The 25,991-nt window shown below is 51.5% G+C and overlaps 1 protein-coding gene across 4 annotated transcripts in view; it reads right to left on the minus strand.

Moving 5' to 3' along the window:
• Nucleotides 1-445: 445 nt before the first annotated feature.
• The window catches only part of LOC140396088 (lysine-specific demethylase 7B-like), a 450,094-nt gene continuing 424,548 nt past the window's right edge, over nucleotides 446-25,991 (minus strand). For 3 of the 4 annotated variants that reach the window (XM_072484188.1, XM_072484187.1, XM_072484191.1), the window contains 2 exons: nucleotides 1,578-1,854; nucleotides 446-1,375 (listed from right to left, as the gene is read on the minus strand). In XM_072484188.1, the coding sequence (XP_072340289.1) occupies nucleotides 1,287-1,375; nucleotides 1,578-1,854 (366 nt within the window). In that variant the 3' untranslated portion in view covers nucleotides 446-1,286. The remainder of the gene's footprint in view (nucleotides 1,376-1,577; nucleotides 1,855-25,991) is intronic. The other variant, XM_072484189.1, reaches the window with a different exon arrangement.

The following is a 25,991-nucleotide window of genomic DNA, read 5'->3' on the forward strand; positions in this document are numbered from 1 at the left end:
GCTGAAAGGTCTGTTTCTGTGCTGTACTGTGCTCTTTGTTCTTGGTCTAACCGGTCTGTTATTCCCCGTTTTCTCCCTCCCTCCTTTTTAAAAAAATGGGATTACATTTGCCACGCTTCAATCTGCCGTGACTGTTCCAGGATCTACAGAAATTTGGAAGATGACAACCAACACATCTACTTTCTTCATGGCCACCTCCTTTACTACCCTGGCATGTAGATTATCAGGCCCATTAATTTCTCCAGCACTATTTTTTTTAGCAATCCTAATTTCCTTCAATTCCTCCTTCTCAATAGACCCTTGGTTCCCTCGCATTTCTGGCAAGTTATTTGCATCTTCCTCCGTGACGATAGAACTAAACCAGTTCTGCTGGTCTGAATGCTATTGGCAAGCTAAATAATCAGATTCTCATTTCACAATTCAAATAAGACACCTGACCTCAAGGTTGTCAGAGAAAATGTTTTAAGCATATTCTGAAGGCCTCATAGAAAAGGAGACATTTTTACATTGCTGAGTGGGAAGAACTTGCACTGGGTCTGTCAAGGCATAGCACATTCCGAAATTGATCATCGGGCAATGATGAAAGCAAGAGAAAGAGCAGAACTGTGCAGTGAAACCCTTATCCTTTTTTGCCCAAAGACCCCTGTGCAGGATTGGTTCGAGCGGTGAGGGCACACATGAAGCCTGGTAAACATCATCCTCATTTGAAGGGACTGATAAACCATGGTGATGCTGATATTAATTCATTCAATTTTGAAATCAGCAAATTCTTTAAGTCAGCTACCCACAACAGCAAACTGTTCAAATGGAAAAAGTTGAAGTGTGTAGATTTCAGACAAAAAAAAGCCCATCACATTGAGCTCTTCAGTGAAATAATTAAAAAGGAATGTCAGCTGGAAAAATGGTTCCATATTTTATATTTAACTTGTTATTTAGTTGGAGTTAATCAGACAAATTCATCAATAAATAGTTATCTCTTAAAAAAAAACCTTTCAAAGCTGTCAAATTAAAATGCATCAAATAATATGTGAGAAATAAATTATATAACAGAAGATTCAGTAAAGTCAGAATACTACTTTCTAAAAACTGTCCGCAAATCCAGAACATTTGTCAATGTTTCATACTTCCAGTCATTTCTCTCCACAAGTCCAGCTCCACTATTATTGCTCATCTGTGCTTCAACAGTGCTCATCTGTGCAATTGCTTGTCAGGCAGAATCCATCCAAAGGATGGCCATATGTGCAGTCAGACCAGGATCCACTTTGGTACATTGCTGGTCTGTCATTCTAAAGGAAGAGGCGACCACTCCTGTTCAGCTTCAGAATCTTTCCCAGTCGTTGCTTTGCAGTCGCCATCCCTTTCTTTGGACGCTTTCCTGACAAAGGGTTTCAATATTAAGATGATTAGTTTACAATTACAATCATTCAAACATTACAGCATTAAAATATTCTTGCAAAACATGTGGTGCCCACTTCCCCCGCCAGTGGCAAACACGCTCTCTGATCAGCAATGCTGAGGATGATATGGTCTCTCTTTGTGCCTGACAAGGAAGTTCTTGGGTTATGAAGCTCACTGACCTTTTGTTGCCTGATTGCTGACAGGCAGTGGATTGGACAGGGTCCTCTTGCTGGATGGATGCATTGATGGTGATGTTGGCATTGGGTCCAGGCTCTCATTATTATTCTGTCCCCAGACATGATTAGCTGCTGCTCTATACACTACAGTCAGAGAATCTGGAGGAATTGGATTCTCTTTGATGATACGATCTTCCACCAAATTCTTGTTTCCCTGAATGCTTTGCCTCACCAATGATAAACATTCTTTTCTAAGGTGTTTCGTTTCCTTACTCCGTACCTAGAAAAATATATAAAATGACCTCAACATGTATTAATTTCGCTGCGTAATCTCCGACCACATTAGTCTCGCCCTTTCAGAAGCTGAGCCTCGAATCGTCATCACATGATCCCTCTGGTATCTCACAAATTCCAACATGATCAACATATGAGAATCTGGCCAATGTTGTCAGTCACTTGCAATATTTGGTGATTGACAGCTGATCCAGTTCTCCTCTAGCCTGGCAGGGACCACTGTAGGAACCGAAGTTTAGGGCTACTCACTGTAGAGATCCAGCAGAGATCCCCCAAGTCAGCAGCAATGAAGATCAATCTGTGAAAATCTGGTTAGGGTAGCGTTATTTTATCTTGGTCTAGCCTCCAACACAGGTTGGAACTACACAAACAAAAGTAGACATGGTAAAACACAACTTCCAATTAAGGCAGGTGTTTTAGAAAACCTCAATAGCTAAAACACTGATTATCACAGAAACATTCAATTAGGCAAAGCCTAATGCACAATGACCTACAAGAAAGTTCAATTTTTTCCCCAAAGATATTCTAATAAGCTGCAAAGTACTACATTGTTTTGTGGGTGGTTTTAAATTGTGTGGAATATTGGCATAGGTTTAAGGTGCGAGGGGCAAGGTTTAGAGTAGATGTACAAGGCAAGTTTTTTTTACAGAGGGTAGTGGGTGCCTGGAACTCACTACCGGAGGAGGTGGTGGAAGCAGGGACGATAGTGACATTTAAGGGGCATCTTGACAAAGACATGAATATGACGGGAGTAGAGGGATGCGGATCCAGGAAGTGTAGAAGATTGTAGTTTAGTCAGGCAGCATGGTCGGCACGGGCTTGGAGGGCCGAAGGGCCTGTTCCTGTGCTGTACATTTCTTTGTATGCAGGTGGTGAGAATTTACTGGATATTCACTTGTGTGCCGATGAATACAGAGACTAAACTGGGTATTGGGTTTGAAGGTGCAAATTTGGCAAGTTTTTTCTCTGAGTAAATGCTGCTCAAGGTAATGACCAGCACAGTGGGTTAGCCCTGCTGCCTCACAGCGCCGAGGTCCCAGGTTCGATTCCGGCGTTGGGTCACTATCCATGTGGAGTTTGTACATTCTCCCTGTGCTTGCGTGGGTTTCGCCCCCACAACCCAAAAGATGTGCAGGCTAGGTGGATTGGCCATATCTTTTTATTAAAACAGTAAAAAAATATATGCATGGTGGCTTCACAGCGCCAGGGTCCCAGGTTCGATTCCCCACTGGGTCACTGTCTGTGTGGAGTCTGCACGTTCTCCCTGTGTTTTCGTGGGTTTCCTCCGGGTGCTCCGGTTTCTTCCCACAGTCCAAAGACATGCAGGTTAGATGGATTAGCCATGATAAATTGCCCTTAGTGACCAAAAAGGTTAGGAGGGGAAAGGGAATAGGGTGGAAGTGAGGGCAAAAGTGGGTTGGTGCAGACTCGATGGGCTAAATGGCTTCCTTCTGCACTGTATGTTTTTTGTAAGGGCCACGAAGAATCAGCACGAGTTTTAAGGATACAAAGTAATAACATTTATTTACAATAACATATATATATATATATATATATATTACGAAGTCTTACAACACCAGGTTAAAGTCCAACAGGTTTGTTTCAATGTCACTAGCTTTCGGAGCGTTGCTCCTTCCTCAGGTGAATGAAGAGGTCTGTTCCAGAAACACATATATAGACAAATTCAAAGATGCCAAACAATGCTTGGAATGCGACCATTAGCAGGTGATTAAATCTTTACAGATCCAGAGATGGGGTAACCCCAGGTTAAAGAGGTGTGAATTATGTCAAGCCAGGACAGTTGGTAGGATTTCGCAGGCCAGATGGTGGGGGATGAATGTAATGCGACATGAATCCCAGGTCCCGGTTGAGGCCGCACTCATGCGTGCGGAACTTGGCTATAAGTTTCTGCTCGGCGATTCTGCGTTGTCGCGCGTCCTGAAGGCCGCCTTGGAGAACGCTTACCCGGAGATCAGAGGCTGAATGCCCTTGAGTGCTGAAGTGTTCCCCGACTGGACGGGAACATTCAACAAAGAACAAAGAAATGTACAGCACAGGAACAGGCCCTTCGGCCCTCCAAGCCCGTGCCCGACTAAACTACAATCTTCTACACTTCCTGGGTCCGTATCCCTCTTTTCCCATCATTTTCATGGATTTGTCAAGATGCCCCTTAAATGTCACTATCGTCCCTGCTTCCCCCACCTCCTCCGGTAGCGAGTTCCAGGCACCCACTACCCTCTGCGTAAAAAATTTGCCTCGTACATCTACTCTAAGCTTGCCCCTCTCACCTTAAACCTATGCCCCCTAGTAATTGACCCCTCTACCCTGGGGAAAAGCCTCTGACTATCCACTCTGTCTATGCCCCTCATAATTTTGTATACCTCTATCAGGTCTCCCCTCAACCTCCTTTCGTTCCAGTGAGAACAAACCGAGTTTATTCAACCGCTCCTCATAGCTAATGCCCTCCATACCAGGCAACATTCTGGTAAACCCTCTCTAAAGCCTCCAGAAGGTAGTGTGGCGACCAGAATTGAACACTATACTCCAAGTGTGGCCTAAGGTTCTATACAGCTGCAACATGACTTGCCAATTCTTATACTCAATGAAGGCAAGCATGCCGTATGCCTTCTTAACTACCTTCTCCACCTGTGTTGCCCCTTTCAATGACCTGTGACCTGTACTCCTAGATCTCTTTGACTTTCAATACTCTTGAGGGTTCTACCATTCACTGCATATTCCCTACCTGCATTAGACCTTCCAAAATGCATTACCTCACATTTGTCCGGATTAAACTCCATCTGCCATCTCTCCGCCCAAGTCTCCAAACAATCTAAATCCTGTTGTATCCTCTGACAGTCCTCATCGCTATCCGCAATTCCACCAACCTTTGTGTCGTCTGCAAACTTACTAATCAGACCAGTTACATTTTCCTCCAAATCATTTATATATACTACAAAGAGCAAAGGTCCCAGCACTGATCCCTGTGGAACACCACTGGTCACAGCCCTCCAATTAGAAAAGCATCCTTCCATTGCTACTCTCTGCCTTCTATGACCTAGCCAGTTCTGTATCCACCTTGCCAGCTCACCCCTGATCCCGTGTGACTTCACCTTTTGTACTAGTCTACCATGAGGGATTATGGTAAAGATTTAATCACCTGCTAATGGTCGCATTCCAAGCATTGTTTGGCATCTTTGAATTTGTCTATATATATGTTTCTGGAACAGACCTCTTCATTCACCTGAGGAAGGAGCAGCTGCTTCCAAACTGGCCAGCTTTATTTATACATGGAGTTTACTAATTGTTTCTCCGCCCCCCTCATAGGGGAAGCTCATACTCCCACAGGATTGTGGGATTGTCATTAGTCCCCAGCAAATGGTAAGCAGGCAGGTTATAACATCCCTCCCACCCAAAGTCCAAGGAATCCACCGAAGACCCTGGCGAAGGAGGGAGTCGGACTCGTTTTGCCGCAGGCCGGACACCATTTGCACGCGGCGCTGGATCAGGCGGCGTGTAACGAGACGGAGACCGGCGCTTCCGTGATGAACGGCGCAACGGTTGTACATCCACGGCCCGTGGACCTGAGGATTCCCCCTCTGATGCGTCCTGTCTCTCCATCTAAGAGTCAGAGTCTGCTGCCTCTGTCATGTCAGCGTCTCTATCTCCATTCGGTTCTGTAACGACCTGCGCAGGCTTCGAGTGAGGCACCAGTGGAAGATTGTGAGGACTACCTTCCCTTGTCTCTGTGGCTGTAGAAATGAGCTCCGGGGGTGGGGAATCTTTTGAGGGGATAGTCTTCTGGACCGAACGTGGTCTACATGTTTGCGCTGGAGACGACCCTGGGCTTGCACCTGGTAAGATATAGGGCCCGTTTGGCGAAAGATTACGCCAGGAACCCACTGGGCACCACCAGCAAAATTCCGAACGAACACTGGGTCACCGGGCGCAAACTGCCGAATCGGCCGATGCCGAGAAAATCCATGTCCCTGCCGTTCTTGTGTGCGGCGTACTTTTGCGCCAATGTCCGGGAAAACCATACTAAGGCGGGTGCGAAGTCTCCGGCCCATTAGGAGTTCTGCGGGAGCTACCCCAGTCACCGCATGGGGGGTGGTCCTATACGTAAACAAAAAGCGAGCCAGTCTCGTGTCCATTGATCTGTAAGACTGCTTCTTTAGGCCTCTTTTGAATGTCTGCACTGCGCGCTCTGCCAACCCATTTGAAGCCGGGTGGTAAGGGGCAGTGCGGATATGGCGTATGCCGTTCACCTTCGTGAACCTCGCAAACTCCTCACTCGTGAATGGAGTGCCGTTATCCGTGACCAGCACCTCGGGGAGGCCATGCGTACTAAAGGACAAACGCATTTTTTCAATTGTTGCGCAGGACGTTGTCCCCTGCATCTTATGCACCTCTAGCCATTTAGACTGGGTGTCAATTAATAGAAGGCACATGGATCCTTGAAAAGGGCCTGCAAAATCTGCATGCAAGCGTGCCCAAGGCCGCCCTGGCCATTCCCAGTGATGTAGGGGCGCGGCCGGCGGAAGCTTCTGATGCTCCTGGCAAATGGAGCAGTTTTGGGCCACCTTCTCAATGTCGGTGTCGAGGCCTGGCCACCAGACATAACTCCGGGCCAACATTTTCATTTTGGTCACGCCTGGATGCCCATTGTGCAAGTCTGTTAGTATCAGCTCCTGGCCTTTTTCCGGGACAATCACACGCGTCCCCCACAAGAGGATGCCGTCTTCCACGCTGAATTCTGACAGCTTGGAGGAAAATGCCCGCAACTCGCCTGGGAGCTGTCTATGCTGCCCACCATACAGGACAATGTGCCGAACCTTTGACAGGATTGGCTCCGTCTGGGTCCACTCACGGATCTGTGATGCAGTGACAGGCAAGGTGTCCATAAAATTCAGGGTTGCAACCACCTCACCGGTCGTGGGGGTCGACATGGGGCCGGTCGATAAAGGCAATCGGCTCAGTGCGTCGGCATTTGCTATCTGCGTTCCTGGTTTGTGCTCCAGAGAATACTCGTATGCAGCAAGCAACAAAGCCCAGCGCTGGATCCGTGCGGAAGCAATGGGCGATATTAACTTATCCTCTCTGAAAAGTCCCAGCAGAGGCTTATGATCAGTCACGATAGTGAAATGGCGGCCATACATGTACTGGTGGAAGCGTTTCACCGCAAAAACCACTGCCAGGCCCTTCTTCTCGATCTGCGCGTACTTTTTCTCCGCTGCAGTCAATGTGCGGGAGGCGAAAGCTATCGGTCGCTCGGCCCCGTTCTCCATCTTGTGGGACAGGACGACCCCAATACCATATGGGGATGCGTCACATGTGACGAGCAAAAGCTTTCCAGGATCATAGTGGGTTAGTAACCCAGACGACGACAATTGTTGTTTTACCCAGCCGGTTTCTTGCGGCTGACCCCAAACCCAGGTGTAATTTTTCTTTAGCAGAAGGTGCAACGGGGCCAGCGTAGTTGCCAGATTGGGGAGGAACTTCCCATAATAGTTTACGAGACCGAGAAAAGAACGAAGATGCGAAGTGTCAGTCGCGGTGGGGGCCTGTTGAATCGCACGCACCTTCTCTGCGACGGGGTGCAAACCTTCGCTGTCCACCCGATAACCTAGGTAGACTACTTCCTTAGCCTGAAATACGCACTTTGTGCGACGTAAACGGACTCCAGCCTCCGAAAAGCGTCTAAGGACAGCCTCCAGATTTTCCAAATGTTCCTGCTCCGACGTCCCTGTAATCAAAACGTCATCTAAGTAGACAGCAACACGTGGTAAACCTCTCAAAATGCCCTCCATAACACGTTGAAAAATTGTGCAGGCAGAGGATACTCCAAAGGGCAACCGTGTATATTCATACAGGCCCCGGTGTGTATTAATCGTTACATATGGTCGGGAGGCAGGGTCCAGCTCCAATTGCAGGTAGGCGTGACTCATATCTAATTTTGTGAACGAGAGTCCACCTGCAAGCTTCGCGTAGAGATCCTCTACGCGAGGCATTGGATATCGGTCGAGTCGGGAAGCCGTATTCACTGTAAATTTATAGTCGCCACACAAGCGAACTGTGGCATCTGGCTTCATTACAGGTACAATTGGTGCTGCCCAGTCAGCAAAACGGATGGGCCTGATCATTCCCAAACTCTCCAAACGAGTGAGCTCCCCTTCTACCTTCTCGAGCAAGGCGTAAGGCACTGGGCGCGCCCGGAAATAGCGTGGCGTGGCTACTGGTTCGATTTGGATGCGGGCTACGGCCCCTTTTATTTTCCCCAAACCAGGCTGGAATATATCTGGGTATCGTCCTAGCACCTCAGTCAACCCTCCAGAAACTGTTTGGAGGATGTGCTGCCATTGCAACCGCAAATGGCGCAACCAGTCCCGACCCAACAGGCTGAGCCCATGGCCGCGCACCACGATAAGTGGGAAACGCCGCTCCTGGCGTCCATAAACACCAGGGGTCATTGTAGTTCCTGCAATGTCCAGTGGTCCCCCCGTGTAGGTGGCCAACCTGGCCTGTGAGTCAGTTAATGTAAGGGTCTGTATACCCTGCTTGATGCGGTCGAATGTCCTCTGGGTGATCACGGAGACCGCTGCGCCGGTGTCCAACTCCATCTCAAGCGGGTGACCATTGACCCGTACTGTCACCTTAATGGGGGCCACACGGGGAGCTGCCACACAATGCAGCTGCAGGCAGTCGTCCTCCGTCTCCACGTCCTCAGGAGTAGTCGCCGCAGGTTCATCCACATGGAAGGTACGACCCCTGGGCTGGTCCCAGTTTCGTTCGGAACAACGGCACCTCTGGCACCCCCAGGACCGGCGTCCGCGACGGGGTCGGCGCCTACAAGTCTGACACGGACATGGCTCCTCATCCATTGGTTCTGGAGAAGGCTCCCTTCGGGGAGGAATGTCCGACGGCCACTGGCGTCGGTCCAGACGTCGCCTCGCCCAAGGTACCGCAGGAGTGCGGGGGGACGTTTTCGGACGGAAGGGGTTGCGCCCCAAGGCATGCACTTCCATTCCCTGTAGCTCCTGTACTCCTCGCTCTGCGCTCTCTCGGGACAATACTATTTGAATGGCCTGTTGAAAAGTCAATGTTGGCTCCGCTAACAACTTTCTCTGGGTGGCTGCATTGTTAATACCGCAAACCAAACGGTCGCGTAACATTTCTGACAAGGTCTCACCATAGTCACAGTACTCCGCAATCCTGCGTAGCCTGGATAGAAAATCGGCAAGGGATTCTCCAGGGGTCCTCTCAGCAGTATTAAACCGGTAACGGTGGACTATCGTGGACGGGGTTGGGTTAAAATGTTGCTTCACTATATTCACAAGTTCATCAAACGTTTTGGTGTCCGGCGCAGCTGGGTACGTAATCACCCCAAACGTATGCGGGCCGCAGGCGGTGAGCAATATGACCACCTGGCGCTCATTTTCGGTGATATTGTTTGCCCGGAAATAGTAACGCATCTGTTGTGTGTACTGGTTCCAGCTTTCCAGCGCAGCATCAAAAACATCCAAACGTCCGTACAGAGGCATGGTACAATAGAAAACAACTTCCAACCTGTGTCCAACAAAAATCCAGGGAGGTGGCTTCAGCAGTGTAGACAGCTATTCACTTTTAAAAAAAATATTTTTTATTAAGGTTTTTTAACAACACAATGTTTCCCCTTACAAACAGTAACCCCCCCCCCAGTAACAAAATAACGCAAAATCTCCCTGAGCAAGATATATACATGGCAAGATGGTATATTTACATAGCTTTATACACTGGCTCTTGGCCGCGCGTACCGTTTCCCCCCACCCTCCATGCTATCTCCCGCTCGTCCATCCCCTCAAACAGTCTCTCGTCCCCCCCCGCCCCCCCCAGGGTTGCTGCTGCTACTGATCGACCTTCTTCTAACGCTCCGCGAGATATTCTAGGAACGGTTGCCACCGCCTGTAAAACCCCTGTGCAGACCCTCTCAAAGCAAACTTGATTCTCTCCAATTTTATGAACCCCGCCATGTCGTTAATCCAGGCCTCCAGGCTAGGGGGCTTCGCCTCCTTCCACAATAGCAAGACCCTTCCGGCCAGGCTACTAGGGACGCAAAGGCCAGAATTCCGGCCTCTTTCGCCTCCTGCACTCCCGGCTCATCCACTACTCCAAATACTGCTAGCCCCCAGCTTGGCTTGACCTGGACTTTCACCACCTGGGATATTACTCCCGCCACACCTCTCCAGAACCCCTCCAATGCCGGGCATGACCAAAACATATGGACATGGTTCGCCGGGCTCCCTGAACATCTTTCACATCTATCCTCTACCCCAAAGAACCTACTCAGCCTCGCCCTCGTCAAATGCGCTCTGTGAACCACCTTAAATTTTATCAGACTGAGCCTGGCTCACGAGGGGGAGGTATTAACCCTACCCAGGGCATCCACCCATAGCCCTTCCTCAATCTCCTCCCCCTGGTCTTCCTCCCATTTACCTTTCAATTCTTCTACTAGCGCTTCCCCCTCTTCTTTCATCTCTTGGTATATTTCTGACACCTTGCCCTCCCCGACCCATGCCCCCGAGATCACCCTATCTTGAACTTCTTGTGCCGGGAGCAACGGAAATTCCCTCACCTGTCGCCTCACAAAAGCCCTCACCTGCATATATCTAAATGCATTTCCCGGGGGTAACTCAAATTTCTCCTCCCGTCAATGAACAGGTTCCCCATTCTTCTTATCCCTGCCCGATGCCAGCCATGGAACCCCCCGTCCATCTTCCCTGGGACAAACCGGTGGTTACCCCTGATCGGGGACCACACCGATGTTCCCATTGCACCCGTGTCTTTTTCACGGGCCCCAGATCCTTAGTGTTGCCGCCACCACCGGGCTTGTGGTGTATTCTGTCGGCGAGAGCGGCAGCGGTGCCGTTACCAATGCCCCCAAGCTCGTTCCTTTACAGGACGCCATCTCCATCCTCTTCCATGCCGCCCCCTCTCCCTCCATGACCCACTTGCGGATCATCGCCACGTTTGCTGCCCAGTAGTAATCCTCCTCGGTCCCTGTTGCGTTCCAAGAACCCTCCCCTAACCCTCGGGGTCTTATTTGCCCACACATACCCCATAATACTCCTACCTACTCTCTTGAAAAAGCCCTTGGTGATCACGATGGGGAGGCACTGAAACACGAACAAAAACCTCGGATGGACCACCATTTTAAAAAAATATATATATTTTATTAAAGTTTTCAAACACAATTTTTTCCCTTACAAATCAAAAAAAAAAGGTAACATGATAACTGCAATACAACATTGTTTAACTAACATGGTAAACTAACCAAATAACACGAAGTAATACTCCCCCCCGCCCCCACTCCCCCTCCAAAAACCCAAACAATTTACCCCCCCTCCCTCCCCACCCCCCCTGGGTTGCTGCTGCTAGCCATCTATCTTCCCTCTAACGTTCCGCTAGGTAGTCGAGGAACGGTTGCCACCGTCTGGTGAACCCTTGAGCCGATCCTCTCAGCGCAAACTTCATCTGCTCTAGTTTTATGAACCCCGCCATATCGTTTATCCAGGTCTCCAGTCCGGGGGGTTTCACTTCCTTCCACATGAGTAAAATCCTTCACCGGGCTACTCGGGACGCAAAGGCCACAACGTCGGCCTCTTTCGCCTCCTGCACTCCCGGCTCATCCGCTACTCCAAATATAGCTAACCCCCAGCCTGGCTTGACCCGGACCTTCACCACCTTCGAGATCACTCCCGTCACTCCCCTCCAATACTCCTCCGGTGCCGGACACGACCAAAACATATGTACGTGGTTCGCCGGGCTTCCCCCGCACCTCCCACACTTGTCCTCCACTCCGAAGAACCTGCTCAACCTTGCTCCCGTTATGTGTGCTCTATGCAGCACCTTAAATTGGATCAGGCTGAGCCTGGCACACGAGGAAGAGGAATTTACCCTGCTTAGGGCATCAGCCCACAAACCCTCCTCAATCTCCTCCCCGAGCTCTTCTTCCCATTTTCCCTTCAGTTCGCCCACCAACTCCTCCCCCTCTTCTCTCATCTCCCGGTATATCTCTGACACGTTGCCCTCCCCGACCCACACCCCCGAAAGCACCCTGTCCTGGATCCCTTGTGTCGGGAGCAGCGGAAATTCCCTCACCAGTTGTTTCGTGAACGCTCTCACCTGCATATATCTAAAGAAATTTCCCCGGGGCAGCTCATACTTTTCCTCAAGCGCTCCCAAGCTCGCAAACGTCCCGTCTACAAATAAATCTCCCACTCTCCCGATTCCTACCCGGTGCCAGCTCTGGAATCCTCCGTCCAGCCTCCCTGGGGGCAAACCTATGGTTGTTCCTGATCGGGGACCACACCGAGGCTCCCAGCACACCCCTCTGTCGCCTCCATTGCCCCCAGATACTTAATGTTGCCGCCACCACTGGGTTTGTGGTAAAATTTTTTGGGGAGAGCGGTAGTGGCACCGTCACCAGCGCTTTTAAACTCGTCCCTTTGCAGGACTTCATCTCCAACCTTTTCCACGCCGCTCCCTCTCCCTCTATCATCCATTTACGAATCATCGCCACGTTGGCGGCCCAGTAGTAGTCGCCCAAATTCGGCAACGCCAGTCCCCCTCTGTCCCTGCTACGTTGTAGGAACTCCCTCCTTACCCTCGGGGCCTTCCCTGCCCACACGAAGCTCGTGATGCTCCTATCTATTTTTTTAAAGAAGGCCTTAGTGATCAGTATAGGGAGACATTGGAACACAAATAGGAACCTCGGGAGGACCATCATCTTAATTGCCTGCACTCTGCCCGCCAGTGACAGCGGCTGCATGTCCCACCTTTTGAGATCCTCTTCCATTTGTTCCACCAGCCGTGTCAGATTGAGTCTGTGTAAGGTTCCCCAGCTCCTGGCTATCTGAATCCCCAGGTATCGGAAGTTTCTTTCCACTCTCCTTAGCGGTAGGCCATCTATCCCTCTACTCTGGTCCCCAGGGTGTATCACAAAAAGCTCACTCTTTCCCATGTTAAGCCTATATCCCGAGAAATCTCCAAACTCCCTCAATATCTGCATGACCTCTGTCATCCCCCCCCACTGGGTCCGTCACATACTGCTGTAGGTCATCCGCGTAGAGTGACACTCGGTGTTCCTCTCCCCCCCTAATCACCCCTCTCCATTTTCTGGAGTCTCTCAGCGCTATGGCCAGTGGTTCAATTGCCAACGCGAACAGTAATGGGGACAACGGGCATCCCTGTCTTGTTCCCCTGTGTAGTCGAAAATACTCCGACCTTTGCCGGCCTGTGACCACACTTGCCGTTGGGGCCCCATAGAGGAGTTTGACCCAGCTAACAAACCCGTCCCCGAACCTGAACCTCCTCAGCACCTCCCATAGATACTCCCACTCCACCCTATCAAATGCCTTCTCTGCATCCATTGCCACCACTATCTCTGCCTCCCCCTCTGCTGGGGGCATCATTATCAGCCCTAATAGCCGTCGCACATTGACATTTAGTTGTCTCCCCTTTACGAACCCTGTCTGGTCTTCGTGCACCACCCCCGGGACACAATCCTCTATCCTCGTTGCCAGCACCTTTGCTAGCAACTTGGCGTCCACATTTAGCAGTGAGATAGGCCTGTAGGACCCGCACTGCAGCGAATCTTTATCTCACTTCAAGATTAGCGATATCGTCGCCTCTGACATTGTCGGGGGTAGGGTCCCCCCTTCTCTGGCCTCGTTAAAGGTCCTTACCAGCAGCGGGGCCAACAAGTCCACGTATTTTCTATAGAATTCCACCGGGAACCCATCTGGTCCCGGGGCCTTCCCTGCCTGCATGTTCCCCAGCCCCTTGGTAACCTCGTCCACCCCAATCGGCGCCCCCAGGCCATCCACCTCCTGCTCCTCCACCCTCGGGAACATTAATTGGTCCAAAAACTGCCGCATCTCCTCTTTTTCCTCCGGGGGTTGGGACCTATATAGTCTCTCGTAAAAGGTCTTAAACACCTCGTTTATCTTCCCTGCTCTCCGCACCGTAGCTCCCATTTCATCCCTAATTCCCCCTATCTCCCTCGCCGCTGTCCTCTTTCGCAGCTGATGGGCCAACAGGCGACTCGCCTTTTCCCCATATTCATATCTCACCCCGTGCCTTCCTCCACTGTGCCTCCGCCCTCCTTGTGGCCAACAGGTCGAACTCCGTCTGGAGTCGTCGCCTCTCCCTGTATAGTCCTTCATCCGGGGCCTCTGCGTATTCTTTATCTACCCTCAAAATCTCCCCCAGTAGTCTTTCCCTTTCCTTGGCCTCTATTTTCCCCTTGTGGAGATGGAGATCAGCTCTCCTCTGACCACCGCCTTTAGTGCTGCCCCACCCTGTTCCTCAGCGCACTGATTCCCCACCCTGTTCCTCAGCAACTTATTCCCCATCCTGTTCTCAGCACACTGATTCCTCACCGTGTTCCTCAGCACACTGATCCCTCAGCACACTGATTCCTCACCCTGTTCCTGGCACACTCGGACCTCCCCGTCGTCACTGGCCTCCAGGTACCTTTCGATACATCCCCGCACCCTTCCGCAGACTCCCTCATCCACCAGTAATCCCACATCCAGTCGCCAGAGTGAACGCTGCTCCCTCTCCTCTCCTAGTTCCAGGTCCACCCAATGTGGGGCATGATCTGAAACAGCTATGGCTGAGTACTCAGTTCCTTCCACCCTCGAGATCAGTGACCTTCCCAAAACAAAGAAATCTATCCGGGAGTACACCTTGTGAACATGGGAGAAGAAGAACTCCCTGGCCTTCGGTCTAACAAATCGCCACGGATCCACTCCCCCCATTTGGTCCATAAACCCCCTAAGCACCTTGGCCGCTGCCGGCCTTCTTCCGGTCCTAGATCTAGATCTATCTAACCCTGGGTCCAACACGATGTCCGGGATACGTCCCAGCATCTGCTTCATAAATCCCACATCATCCCAATTCGGGGCATATACGTTAACCAACACGACCTCCATTCCCTCCAGTCTGCCACTCACCATCACATATCTGCCTCCGCTGTCTGCTACAATGTTCCTAGCTTCGAATGACACCCGTTTCCCCACCAGTATGGCCACCCCTCTGTTCTTTGCATCCAGCCCTGAGTGGAACACCTGTCCCACCCATCCTTTCCTTAACCTAACTTGGTCCGCCACCTTCAGGTGCGTCTCCTGAAGCATGGCCACGTCTGCCCTCAGTCCTTTCAAGTGCGCGAACACTTGGGCCCTTTTAATCGGTCCATTTAGGCCTCTCACGTTCCACGTGATCAGCCGAACTGGGGGGCTGCCTGCCCCCCTCCCCTGTCGACTAGCCATCACCCTCTCTAGGCCAGTCCCACGTCCCGGTTCCGCGCACCCACCCGTTCCCCATGTGGCGCATTCCCGCCCCGACCACCTTTTCTTTTACCAGTTCCTCTTTGATCTCTGCAGCAGCAACCCAGTTATCCCCCCCCCTCCGCCGCCCCCCCCCCCCCCCCCCCCCCGCTAGATCCCCATCTAGCATGATTACTCCCCCATATTGCTTCCGAAAGTCAGCTGACTTCAACTGACCCCGGCTTCTCCCGCTCTCTCCTCGACCCCCCCCCCCCGTGTGGGGAACTCCCATCTACCTTGCGCCTATCTTCCCGCCATCATCTTTCTGGCGCGGGAACAAGAACAATAAGCCCCGTATTCTCTAGAGCCGCCCCGCCCCTCGTGGCGCAGCTCCCTCTGCCGCCCCACTCCCATTCCCCATCCCCCGCCTATGTCTCTTCTTCCCCCCCTCCCCAATTTACATCTCTATATACATCAGCATTGTCGTTTCCCCTCCAACATCAGTCCCTCAGTTCTGATCCAGTTTCTCGTTTTTAATGAAGGTCCATGCTTCTTCCACCGTTTCGAAGTAGTGATGCCTCTCCTGGTGCGTGACCAGGCTGCAACATCCCGAACTTCACCTTCTTCTTGTGTAGCACCTCCTTGGCTCGATTAAAACTCGCCCTCCTTCTCGCCACCTCCGCACTCCAATCCTGGTACACCCGTACCACCGCATTCTCCCATCTGCTACTTCGTACCTTTTTGGCCCATCTCAGAACCACCTCTCTGTCACTGAAGCGATGAAATCGCACAATATTCGCCCTAGGTGGTTCTCCCGCCTTTGGTCTCCTTGCAGGGACCCGATGGGCCCCTTCCACTTCCAAGGGGCCTCAGCTCCCATTAGCGAGCGTAGCATCGTGCTCACGTAAGCCCCGCCGTCCGCTCCTTCCACTCCCTCGGGGAGACTCAGGATCCGAAAGTTCTTTCTCCGTTATCTGTTTTCTAGGACTTCAATCCTTTCAATGCACTTTTTATGGAGCGCCTCGTGCGTCTGCACTTTGACCGCCAGACCCAGGATCTCGTCCTCGTTGTCCGTCACCTTCTGCTCCACCACGCGGAGCTCCATCTCCTGGGTCTTTTGTGTCTCCTTAAGCCCCTCAATTGCCTGTAGCATCGGGGCCAGCACCTCCTTCTTAAGCAGCTCCACACACAGTCTTAAAAATTCGTCTTGGTCCGGCCCCCATGTCGCCTGGGCTCCCTCCGCCGCCATCTTGCTCCTTTTTCCTTCTGCCCCTGTCCTCGAGGATTCTTCGCGATCTGGCCGCCGCCGCCGATATTTATCTTTTTCGTCGGGGGGGGGGGACGACTCCCTGTTGTCTCACCCCACACCGGCTTCCGTCCCGAAAAAATTCCCCGTTGGGGCTCTTAAAAGAGCCCGAAGGTCCGTTCGAGCTGGAGCCGCCGAAACGTGCGGCTTAGCTGGTCATCGCCGCAACCGGAAGCCCGAAGGACCACCATTTTGACCAAATGCACCCTACCCGCCAACGAGAGCGGGAGCATGTCCCATCTTTTAAAATCCTCCTCCATTTGCTCCACCACCCTCGTCAAATTCAGTTTATGTAGGGAACTTCTGGCTATCTGGATCCCCAGATACCGAAAACTCCTCTCCGCCCTCCTCAGCGGTAGGTCCCCTATCCCTCTTTCTTGGTCCCCTGCCTGTAATACAAAAAGCTCACTCTTCTCTACATTAAGCTTGTAGCCCGAGAACTCTCCAAACTGCTTCAGGGTCTGCATGACCTCCATCATCCCCTCCATTGGGTCCGCCATGTATAGCAGCAGGTCATCCGCATATAGCGATACCCGATGCTCCTCTCCCCAGCGGACTATCCCCCTCCATTTCTGAGACTCCCTAAGTGATATGGCCAAGGGTTCGATCGCCAATGCAAACAACAGGGGGGGCAGGTGTCTCGTCCCTCGGTACAGCCGAAAGTACTCCGACCTCCGCCGGTTCGTCACTACGCTCGCCACCGGGGCGCTGTAAAGGAGCTTAACCCATCTAATAAACCCTCCCCCGAACCCAAACCTGCGCAATACCTCCCAGAGGTACTCCCACTCTACTCGGTCAAAGGCTTTTTCCGCGTCCATAGCTGCCACTATCTCCGCCTCTCCCTCCTCCGATGTCATCGTTATCACTGCCTGCCCTTTACGAATCCCGTTTGGTCCTCGTGAATCACCCCTGGGACACAGTCCTCAATCCTAGTGGCCAGTACCTTCGCCAATAGCTTAGCATCCACATTGAGGATTGAAGTCCCCTCCCATTATTAGTCCTCCTATCTCCAGGTCCGGAATGCGCCCCAACATGCGCTTCATGAATCCAGCATCATGTTTGGGGTGTATACATTTACCAACACCACCCACGTCCCTTGCAACCTACCGCTCACCATCACATATCTCCCTCCATTATCCGCTACGATAGTCTTGGCCTCAAATGACACATGCTTTCCCACCAGAATTGCCACCCCTCTATTTTTTGCGTCCAATCCCGAGTGAAATACCTGTCCTACCCATCCCTTTCTTAACCTGACCTGGTCCGCCACCTTCAGGTGTGTCTCTTGGAGCATAGCCACGTCTACCTTCAGTCCCTTCAAGAGCGCGAACACTCGAGCCCTCTTCACCGGCCCATTCAGGCCCCTCACGTTCCACGTTATCAGCCGGATTGGAGGGACTCTCACTCCCCCCCCCCGCCGACTAGCCATCTCCTTTTCTGGGCCAGTCCCTTGTCCGCGTCTCCCTCACTCTCCAGTCCCCTAGACGGGGGCCCCCGTCCCAGCCACCTCTTCTGTGTCCCGTTCTCTTTCGGCCAGTGCAGCAGCAACCCTCCCCCCTCCCTTCCCTCCTCTCCCCCCCTCCTAGCTTTTTTGCTCCCACATATCCCTCCCGTAAGTCAGCTGACACCTGCTGACCCCGGCTTCCCCCGCCATCCCTTTAACTCCCCCGTGTGGGAATCTCCCAATCAATGTACATTCCTTTGTTCCCCTTCCCGCCTTTTTTGCCGCACGCGGGAAAGACAACCCCGCGCTTTCCAAAGCCTGCCCCCCCCCCCATGGCGCAGCTCCTGTCGTGGCCTTGTCCCTCTCCCCCAGCCCATATAGCATTTCCTGCACGTGGTTGACCCCCTATGTACAACAACATCATGCTTCAACCCTCAAACACCCCCCTCCCACACAAACCCTCAATTAGAGTCCAATTTTTCAGCTAGTATAAAGGTCCACGCCTCTTTGGGCGTTTCGAAGTAGTGGTGTTGGCCATTATGTGTAACCCACAGCCGCGCTGGCTGCAACATTCCAAATTTCACTCCTTTCCAATGGAGCACTGCTTTGGCCCGGTTGAAACCCGCTCTCCGCCTAGCGACCTCCGCGCTCCAGTCCGGGTATATTCTGATCTCCGCATTGTCCCACTTGCTGCTCCGATCCTTCTTGGCCCATTTCAGGACCCTCTCTCTGTCCGTAAACCGGTGAAATCTCACCACCATCGCCCTTGGCGGCTCTTTTGCATTGGGCTTCCTCGCTAGCACTCGGTGCGCCCCATCCAGCTCCAGCAATCCCGGGGGGGGGCCTCCGCACCCATCAGCGTCCCGATCATTGTGCCCGCATATGCCGCGGCATCGGCCCCCTCCATTCCTTCTGGGAGACGCAGGATCCTCAAGTCGTTTCTCCTTGATCTGTTCTCCAGGTCTTCGAGTCTTCCCGCCCACGTCTTGTGCAGCGCCTCGTGCCGCTCCACTCTCTCCGCCAGGCCCATGAGCTCGTCGTCGTTCACACTCACTTTTTCATGGATCTCCTGGATCTTCACCTCTTGGGCTTTCTGGGTTGCTCCAAGTCTTTCAACCATTGCCAGTATAGGCGCCACCATTTCCTTCCGCAGCTCCTCGAAGCAGCACTTGATGAACTCTTTCATCTCCTCTCTGTCCGTGGGCACCGCCATTTTGTTTTTTCCTTCTTTTTCTTCTCCCGCTGCTCCAGGGCCGCTTTTTTCGCCGTTTCGCTGCGGGTCCGATCCATGCAGGTCTGTAGGGGACTTTCTCCTTCCTTCCCCACGGGTTTTTTTTTTTTTTTCAAGTGCCGTTGGGGCTCCGTTAGCGGGTCCAAAAGTCCGTTTTCGCGGGAGCTGCTGAATCGCGCGGCTTAGCTCCGCATCGCCGCAACCCGGCGACAGCTATTCACTTTAACCCTCGTCGCCAGTTTTCTAAGGGCCATGAAGAATCCAGCACGAGTTTTAAGGATATATATATATAACAGCAGCAGCAACTTCCCTTGCTGCACACTCCTTCCTGCTGCTTCCAAACTGGCCAGCTTTATTTATACATGGAGTTTACTAATGGTTTCTCCGCCCCCCTCATTGGGGAAGCTCATACTCCCACAGGATTGTGGGATTGTCATTAGTCCCCAGCCAATGGTAAGCAGGCAGGTTATAACAATGTTCTATGTAAGGCCAAACGGTACAAACACTAAATTTTGTGTTGGAGAAACAGGATATCCTCCCCTCAGTACCAATGTACGGGGAGGGGGGGGCGTGGGGCGTGGATACTCTGATTATTAAAACAGTTCACAATATGTTTCTACAAAAAACAAATGGTACAAGCACAAACCTTTGCGCTGGAGAGACCAGATACCCTCGCCTCTGTACCAACAGAAGGGCAAGGAAGGGGGGTGGTGGGGAGAGAGGGGAAAGGAGGGTGGTGGGGTGGAAGGGAGTCGGAGTGTTGATGAGGGGGGGGGGGGGGGGCAATAGGGCACTGCCTGAACTCTCTCCGGAGGCAGAAATGCTAAATTGCCCCTTAATTGGAAAAAAAGAATTTGGTATTCTAAATTTATAACAAAACACGGTAATGACTGTCTCAGATTTGATCCTACACAACCTAACTTTCTGCAGTTAAGACAATGGCTGCCAAAAGGTGAAGGATGGAAGCCAAGGAAAAAAATTCAGATACAAATCTACAGTTCTAATAGGAACTGTAGGACATTGCAGAAAGCAAGTTTAAATTGTTGGAGGATGAGTATCCTCCAATATTCTAAGAGTCCAAACTATATAATCAGTGGGGGAATAAAGTGGATCACAGTGGTTCAAGGTGGGCCAGGCAGACCAGGCGCTGCACATGGGAAGGCAGCGAGCTGAGTGTCTACCAGGTCCTGGGTGCAGAGCTGGCCAAAAGAAGGGCGAGCTTCAATAAGGTGAAGTCGACCCTCTTTAAGAAGGGGTGAAGTTTGGTATGTTGTGCCCAGCGCATCTTTGGGTCACGTACGAGGACCAGGAACTTACTTTGGATCGCCAGAGGAGGTGATGAACTTTATCAGGGACAAGGGACTGGCAGGAGATGGAGGACATTGAAATTTGGAGCGAGTGTCGTAATTTTTGAAACTCTTGTTAAACTTCTTTTCTTCTGGTTTGTATGAACCATTTTTGTACTATGTTTGGGCCGTAGAGCTCAGTTTTGCTTTGTAGGTTTGCTGTGTTTTCAGTGGGGGATGGTTGGTTGAATTTTTCTTAGTTGTGTTTGTTGGGGACTGTATTGTTTGTATGTGTAAGTTGCTTGAGCGGAGAGGAGGGGAATCAGTGGGGGGGATAGGATGCTTGGCGCCATGGGCAGGGGCTACCAGGCTAGCTGGGCAAGCTAGACCACAGAAACGCAGTTGGGGGGTAAGCAGGTGATAAGTTTGTTGATGGGGGTTGGGATTGTTATTTTGTTATGGGTGGGTGGGGAGAGGGAGAGGGGGTAGAAGTCTGCTGACAGGGGAGGGATTGACGAATGGTGATAGGATGAGAGTTGATGTCGTTGGCACCTGAGGGCGTGCCTGAAGAGATGCTGGAGACTGGCCTAGGATGGGTTATGGTTGATAGGCAGGAATGGGGTGGGGGGGGGGGGTGGGGGCCCTGTGCCCCCCGACCAGGCTGGGCTGAATGGGCCGGTCAAGAGGGCCCGCATGTTCACACATCTGAAAGGCGTATATGGCAATGCTACAGGAGACAGACCTGAGGGTGGTTGATCAGATGAGGCTGAGGAAGGGGATGGGTTGGGCAGGTATTCCATTCGGGGCTAGACTCTAAAACAAGAGGGGTAGTGATTATGATAAACAAGCGGGTGTCATTTGAAGTGGGAAGCATAGTGGCGGATTCGGGCTGTAGGTATATTATGGTGAGTGGGAAGCTGGAGGGGATGCCGGTGGTATTAGTGAACCTTTATGCACCGAACTGGGACGATGTGGAGTTCATGAGGCAGCTTTGGGGAAGTTCCCCGATCTGGACTCACATCGGCTGATTATTGGGGGTGGGGTGGTGGGGGGCGGCGCTCGCGGCGGGTGAGACTTCAACACTGTTCTGGATCCAAGGCTGGATCAGTCGAGCTCAAGGACAGGGAGGGTGTCAGCAGCTGCAAAGGAACTAAAGGGCTATATGGAGCAGATGGGAGGGGTGGATTCGTGGAGGTTTGGGCGATCAAGATCGAAGGCGTTTTTTTTCCCTCCCATGTACACAAAGTGTACTCCCGGATCGTTTGTTTTGTTTTAGACAGGGTTCTGTTGGCGGGGGTGGTAGATGGCGAGTACTCGGCAATTGTAGTGTCGCCAGCGCCCGCACTGGAGAGTAGATGTAGGACTGTTAGCGGAGGGGGAGGTGTGTGCGGATGAGAGAGGCTATTCGGAATTTTGTGGAGAAAATTACACAGGGGAGATCTCGGCAGCAATGGTATGGTTGAAGGCAGTAGTTAGGGGAGGAGTTTATTTTGATACGGGCGCATAGGGAGAAGGTGGAGCAGGCAGAGATGAACAGGCTGGTTAGAGAGATTCTCCAGGTGGATAGGAGGCACTCCGAAGCCCCGGAGGCAGGGCTGTTGAAGATGCGGCAGAAGCTGCAGATGGGAGTTTTAGTTGCTATCTACAGGGAAGGCGGTGGGGCAATTGAGAAAAGAGAGAGGAGCGGTGTATGAATATGGGGAGAAGGCCAGTAGGATGTTAGCACACCAGCTCAGGAAATGGGAGGCGGCTAGGGAGATTGGGAGAGTGAGATAGAGAGGGGAACACGATCTTGGACCCAGTGGGGTGAACGGAGCGTTCAGGGAATTTTACTGTAGGTTGTACGAGTCGGAACCCCCAGCTTGAGATGAGGCTGATTTTGGAAGGATGGAGTTTCCGAGGGTGGAAGACGAGTTGGTGGAGGGTCTAGAAGCCCCAATTGGGCTTGTTGAAGTGGTGGACGGGCTGGAGGCAATGCAGTCGGGCAAAGCCCCGGGGCCCAGTGGAGTTTTATAAAAAGCTTTCAGGAGTGCTGGGGCCCCTGCTGATGAGGGTGTTTAATGAGGCTAGGGAGTGAGGGGTTATTCCCCCAACAACTTCACAGGCTTCGATTTCCCTGATGCTGAAGTGGGAGAAGGACCCAGGACACCTTGGGTCAAAAAGGTAGCACGGTAGCATAGTGGATAGCACAGTTGCTTCACAGCTCCAGGGTCCCAGGTTCGATTCTCAGCTTGGGTCACTATCTGTACGGAGTCTGCACGTTCTCACCATGTGTGTGCGTGGGTTTCCTCAGAGTCCTCCGGTTTCCTCCCACAGTCCAAAGACGTGCAGGTTAGGTGGATTGGCCATGATAAATTACCCTTAGTGTCCAAAAAATATTAGGTGAGGTTACGGGGATAGGGCGGAGGTATGGGCTCAGGAAGGGTGCTCTTTCCAAGGGCCGTTGCAGACTCAATGGGCCGAATGGCCTCCCTCTGCACTGTAAATTCTATGATACAGATCAATCGCCCTTCTGAACATGGACGCCAAATTACTGGTCAAGATCTTGGCCTCGAGAATAGAAGATTGTGTGCCGGGGTGATAGAAGAGAACCAGACGGGGTTTGTAAAAGGGAGGCAGTTAATGGCCAACATCAGAAGGCTCTTAAATGTGATCATGATGCCCCCAGAGGGTAGGAAAGTGGAGGTGGTGGTCGCCATGAATGCAGAGAAGGCCTTTGACCAGGTGGAGTGGGAATATCTATGGGAGGTCTTGGGCCAGTTCGCATTTGGGCAGGGTTTGGTGGGCCGGGTCCGATTGCTGTACTGGGCACCGATGGCGAGCGTGCGGACAAAACAAGTGAATTCAGACTATTTTAGGCTGCATTGGGGGACGAGGCAGGGATGTCCACTCTCCCCACTGTTGTTTGTCTTGGCCAGAGAGCCACTGGCGATGGCGCTGAGCGTCAAGGACTGGCGGGGGATAGTGCGGTGGGAGGTGGAGCACAGGGTCTCGTTATACGCAGACGATCTACTCCTGTATATTTCTGACCCGCTTTTTTTTGGGGGGGGGGGATTGGTGAGATTATGAGGATCCTCGGGGAGTTTGGCAGGTTCTTGGGATATAAATTGAATATTGGCAAGAGTAAGGTCTTTGCGATCCAGACGAGGAGGCAGGAGAGGAGGTTGGGGGGGATGTTGTTAAAGGTGGTGGGAGGGAGTTTTCGATACTTGGGAATCCAGGTGGCGCAGGGGTGGGAGCAGCTACATAAGTTAAATTTGGCTCGGTTAGTGGAGCAGGTGAAGGAGGACTCTCGAAGGTGGGATATGCTCCCGTTTGTCACTGGCAGGGAGAATACAAACTGTAAAGATGACTGTTCTCCTGAGACTTGTGTTCATATTCCAGTGTCTCCCTATTTTTATTCCAAAAACCTTTTTTAAGAAGGTCAATTTGTGTGGGTGGGCAAAACCCCGTGAGTAAAGAAGGTGCTGTTGGAACGGGGCCGAGGTGGGGCTGGCCCTACCGAATTTTAGAAATTATTATTGGGCGGCAAATATAGCTATGGTCAGGAAGAGGGTAGTGGGGTGTGGGAGCAGGTGGAGGCGGCATTAAGCAAGGGCACTTGTGCTTGGGGCCCTGTTAACGTTCTCGCCAGCTCGGTACGCCACAAGTCCGGTGATGGTGGCGGCTTTTGAGGGTGTGGGGACAGTGACTGAAGCACATGGGAGTGGGGGGAGCGTCGGTGTGGGCTCCAATTTATGGTAACCACTGATTTGTGCCGGGGAGGCTAGGTGGGGCGGTTTCGGAGGTGACAGCGAGCAGGGATCGAGCGTTCAGGGGATCTGTTCATTGATGGCAGCTTTCCGTGCTTGGAGGACGAGATTGACCAGCCCGGGGGGAAATGGATTCCGCTATCTGCAGGTGCATTTAGGAATTGTGAGGGTGTACTAGTGCAAGTGTGTCTTGCAATGTAATAGTTTGCACAGAATGTGAATATTTTTGATTTAATCTAATTTGAAATTTTGGATGTACATGTAAACTCCCATTTTTATTTAGAGATAAGGAAATCTGTTAATTTTGCTGTCTGTGTGTTCAACTGTATGCCGGTAGCGCGCATCAACACCCCCTGCGCCCTGATAAATAAGCAGAGAACTTCCACCCAGTGGGCACCGTAGGGAGCGGGGTGTTTGATGACACTTTTAATCACATTTTGATTTAATGTTTTAATTTTCCTTTGACATTTGTTTTTGTCTGATGCAGTATCCCTTTAAAGGGCTACTCCCTTAATTTGTTTTTCAGTTTGTTTAATTTAGTTTCATTTATTTAACCCCAAAAAGTATAAATAAGCACTCACTAAAGCTGTGGTTGTTGAGGGTTTCAGTCATAGACATTGTCACAAAAGGAGGAGATTCAGGTCACTGAGTCTATGCTAGCTCTACAGGAAGCAATTGAATCATCTCCATTCTTCTGCTCTATCGCTGCAGCTCTGCGGGTTTCAAAAGTGTTTTCTGCATGGGTTTCACCCCCACAATACAAAGATCCAGCAGAGGGCAGTAGAGCGGAGCTGCTGATTGGCTGTTGCAGGGAGAATTTGCATCAGTGCATTGCGGTCACCGTATCTTGAAGGTGGTTTGTGGAGGAGCTGTTGTCAAGTGACAGTTAAACCTGAAACACTTCTTCCGTGTTTCCCTCCCTACATCTTCCTCTAACCAAAAAAAAAGACAATCACTGTAAGGATCCCAGCCGAGTAAAGATCAAGAGGGAGACTCGAGGGCAGGTAGAAGTAGAAAGAAGTTGCACCGTGACATCACAGCCTGCAGGTAAGTGATTGGCTGGTAAGTAGTTTTTCTTTTCCCTGCGGTTTTATCGTGCGGGGCGCAGTGCTTGCTGAGTGAGTGCTTGCTGAGAAGGGGAGTAAATTTTTTAAAAAACTTACTGTTGGGAGTTTCCAGCTGAATCCGGTCGGAGTGAGGACAGAGTGACTGCTGGGTAAGCAGTAAAGATTTAAATTGTTTGCGCGGGCCCATAACAGCTGATTGCTGTTCTCGTGCGGAGCGCAGTGGTTGCTGGTTAAGTGTTTTATTTTTACCTGTATTTAAGTTGGGCAGTTTCTAAACCCTAGACACTACACTTGTAGTGTCCCCCACCCTTCCACCTCCTTTAACCTAAGGGGTAGAGTGAATAACGGGTAAGCTCTTTCTTTCTTTTTTTATCTAGAGTGGATGGCAGGGAAGGCAATGCAATATTCCTCCTGCAGAATGTTTGAGGTGAGGGACGCCGTCAGTGTCCTTGCTGATTTCATCTGTGGGAAGTGCACCCATCTCCAGCTCCTCAGAAACCGCGTTAGGGAACTGGAGCTGGATGAACTTCGGATCATTCGGGAGGTAGAGATGGTCACAGATAGTAGCTTCAGGGATGTAGTTACTCCGAAGAATCAAGATAGATGGGTGACGGTGAGAGGGGCTGGGAGGAAGCAGTCAGTGCAGGGATCCTCTGTGGTCGTTCCCCACAGGGAGAGAGTGCAGATAAACACGTGGCTGCAGGGATGGTGCAGGAGGGAGGGTTTCAGGTAC

This window comes from Scyliorhinus torazame, chromosome 19 (genome assembly GCF_047496885.1).
Source record: "Scyliorhinus torazame isolate Kashiwa2021f chromosome 19, sScyTor2.1, whole genome shotgun sequence".
Classification (NCBI taxonomy): domain Eukaryota; kingdom Metazoa; phylum Chordata; class Chondrichthyes; order Carcharhiniformes; family Scyliorhinidae; genus Scyliorhinus; species Scyliorhinus torazame.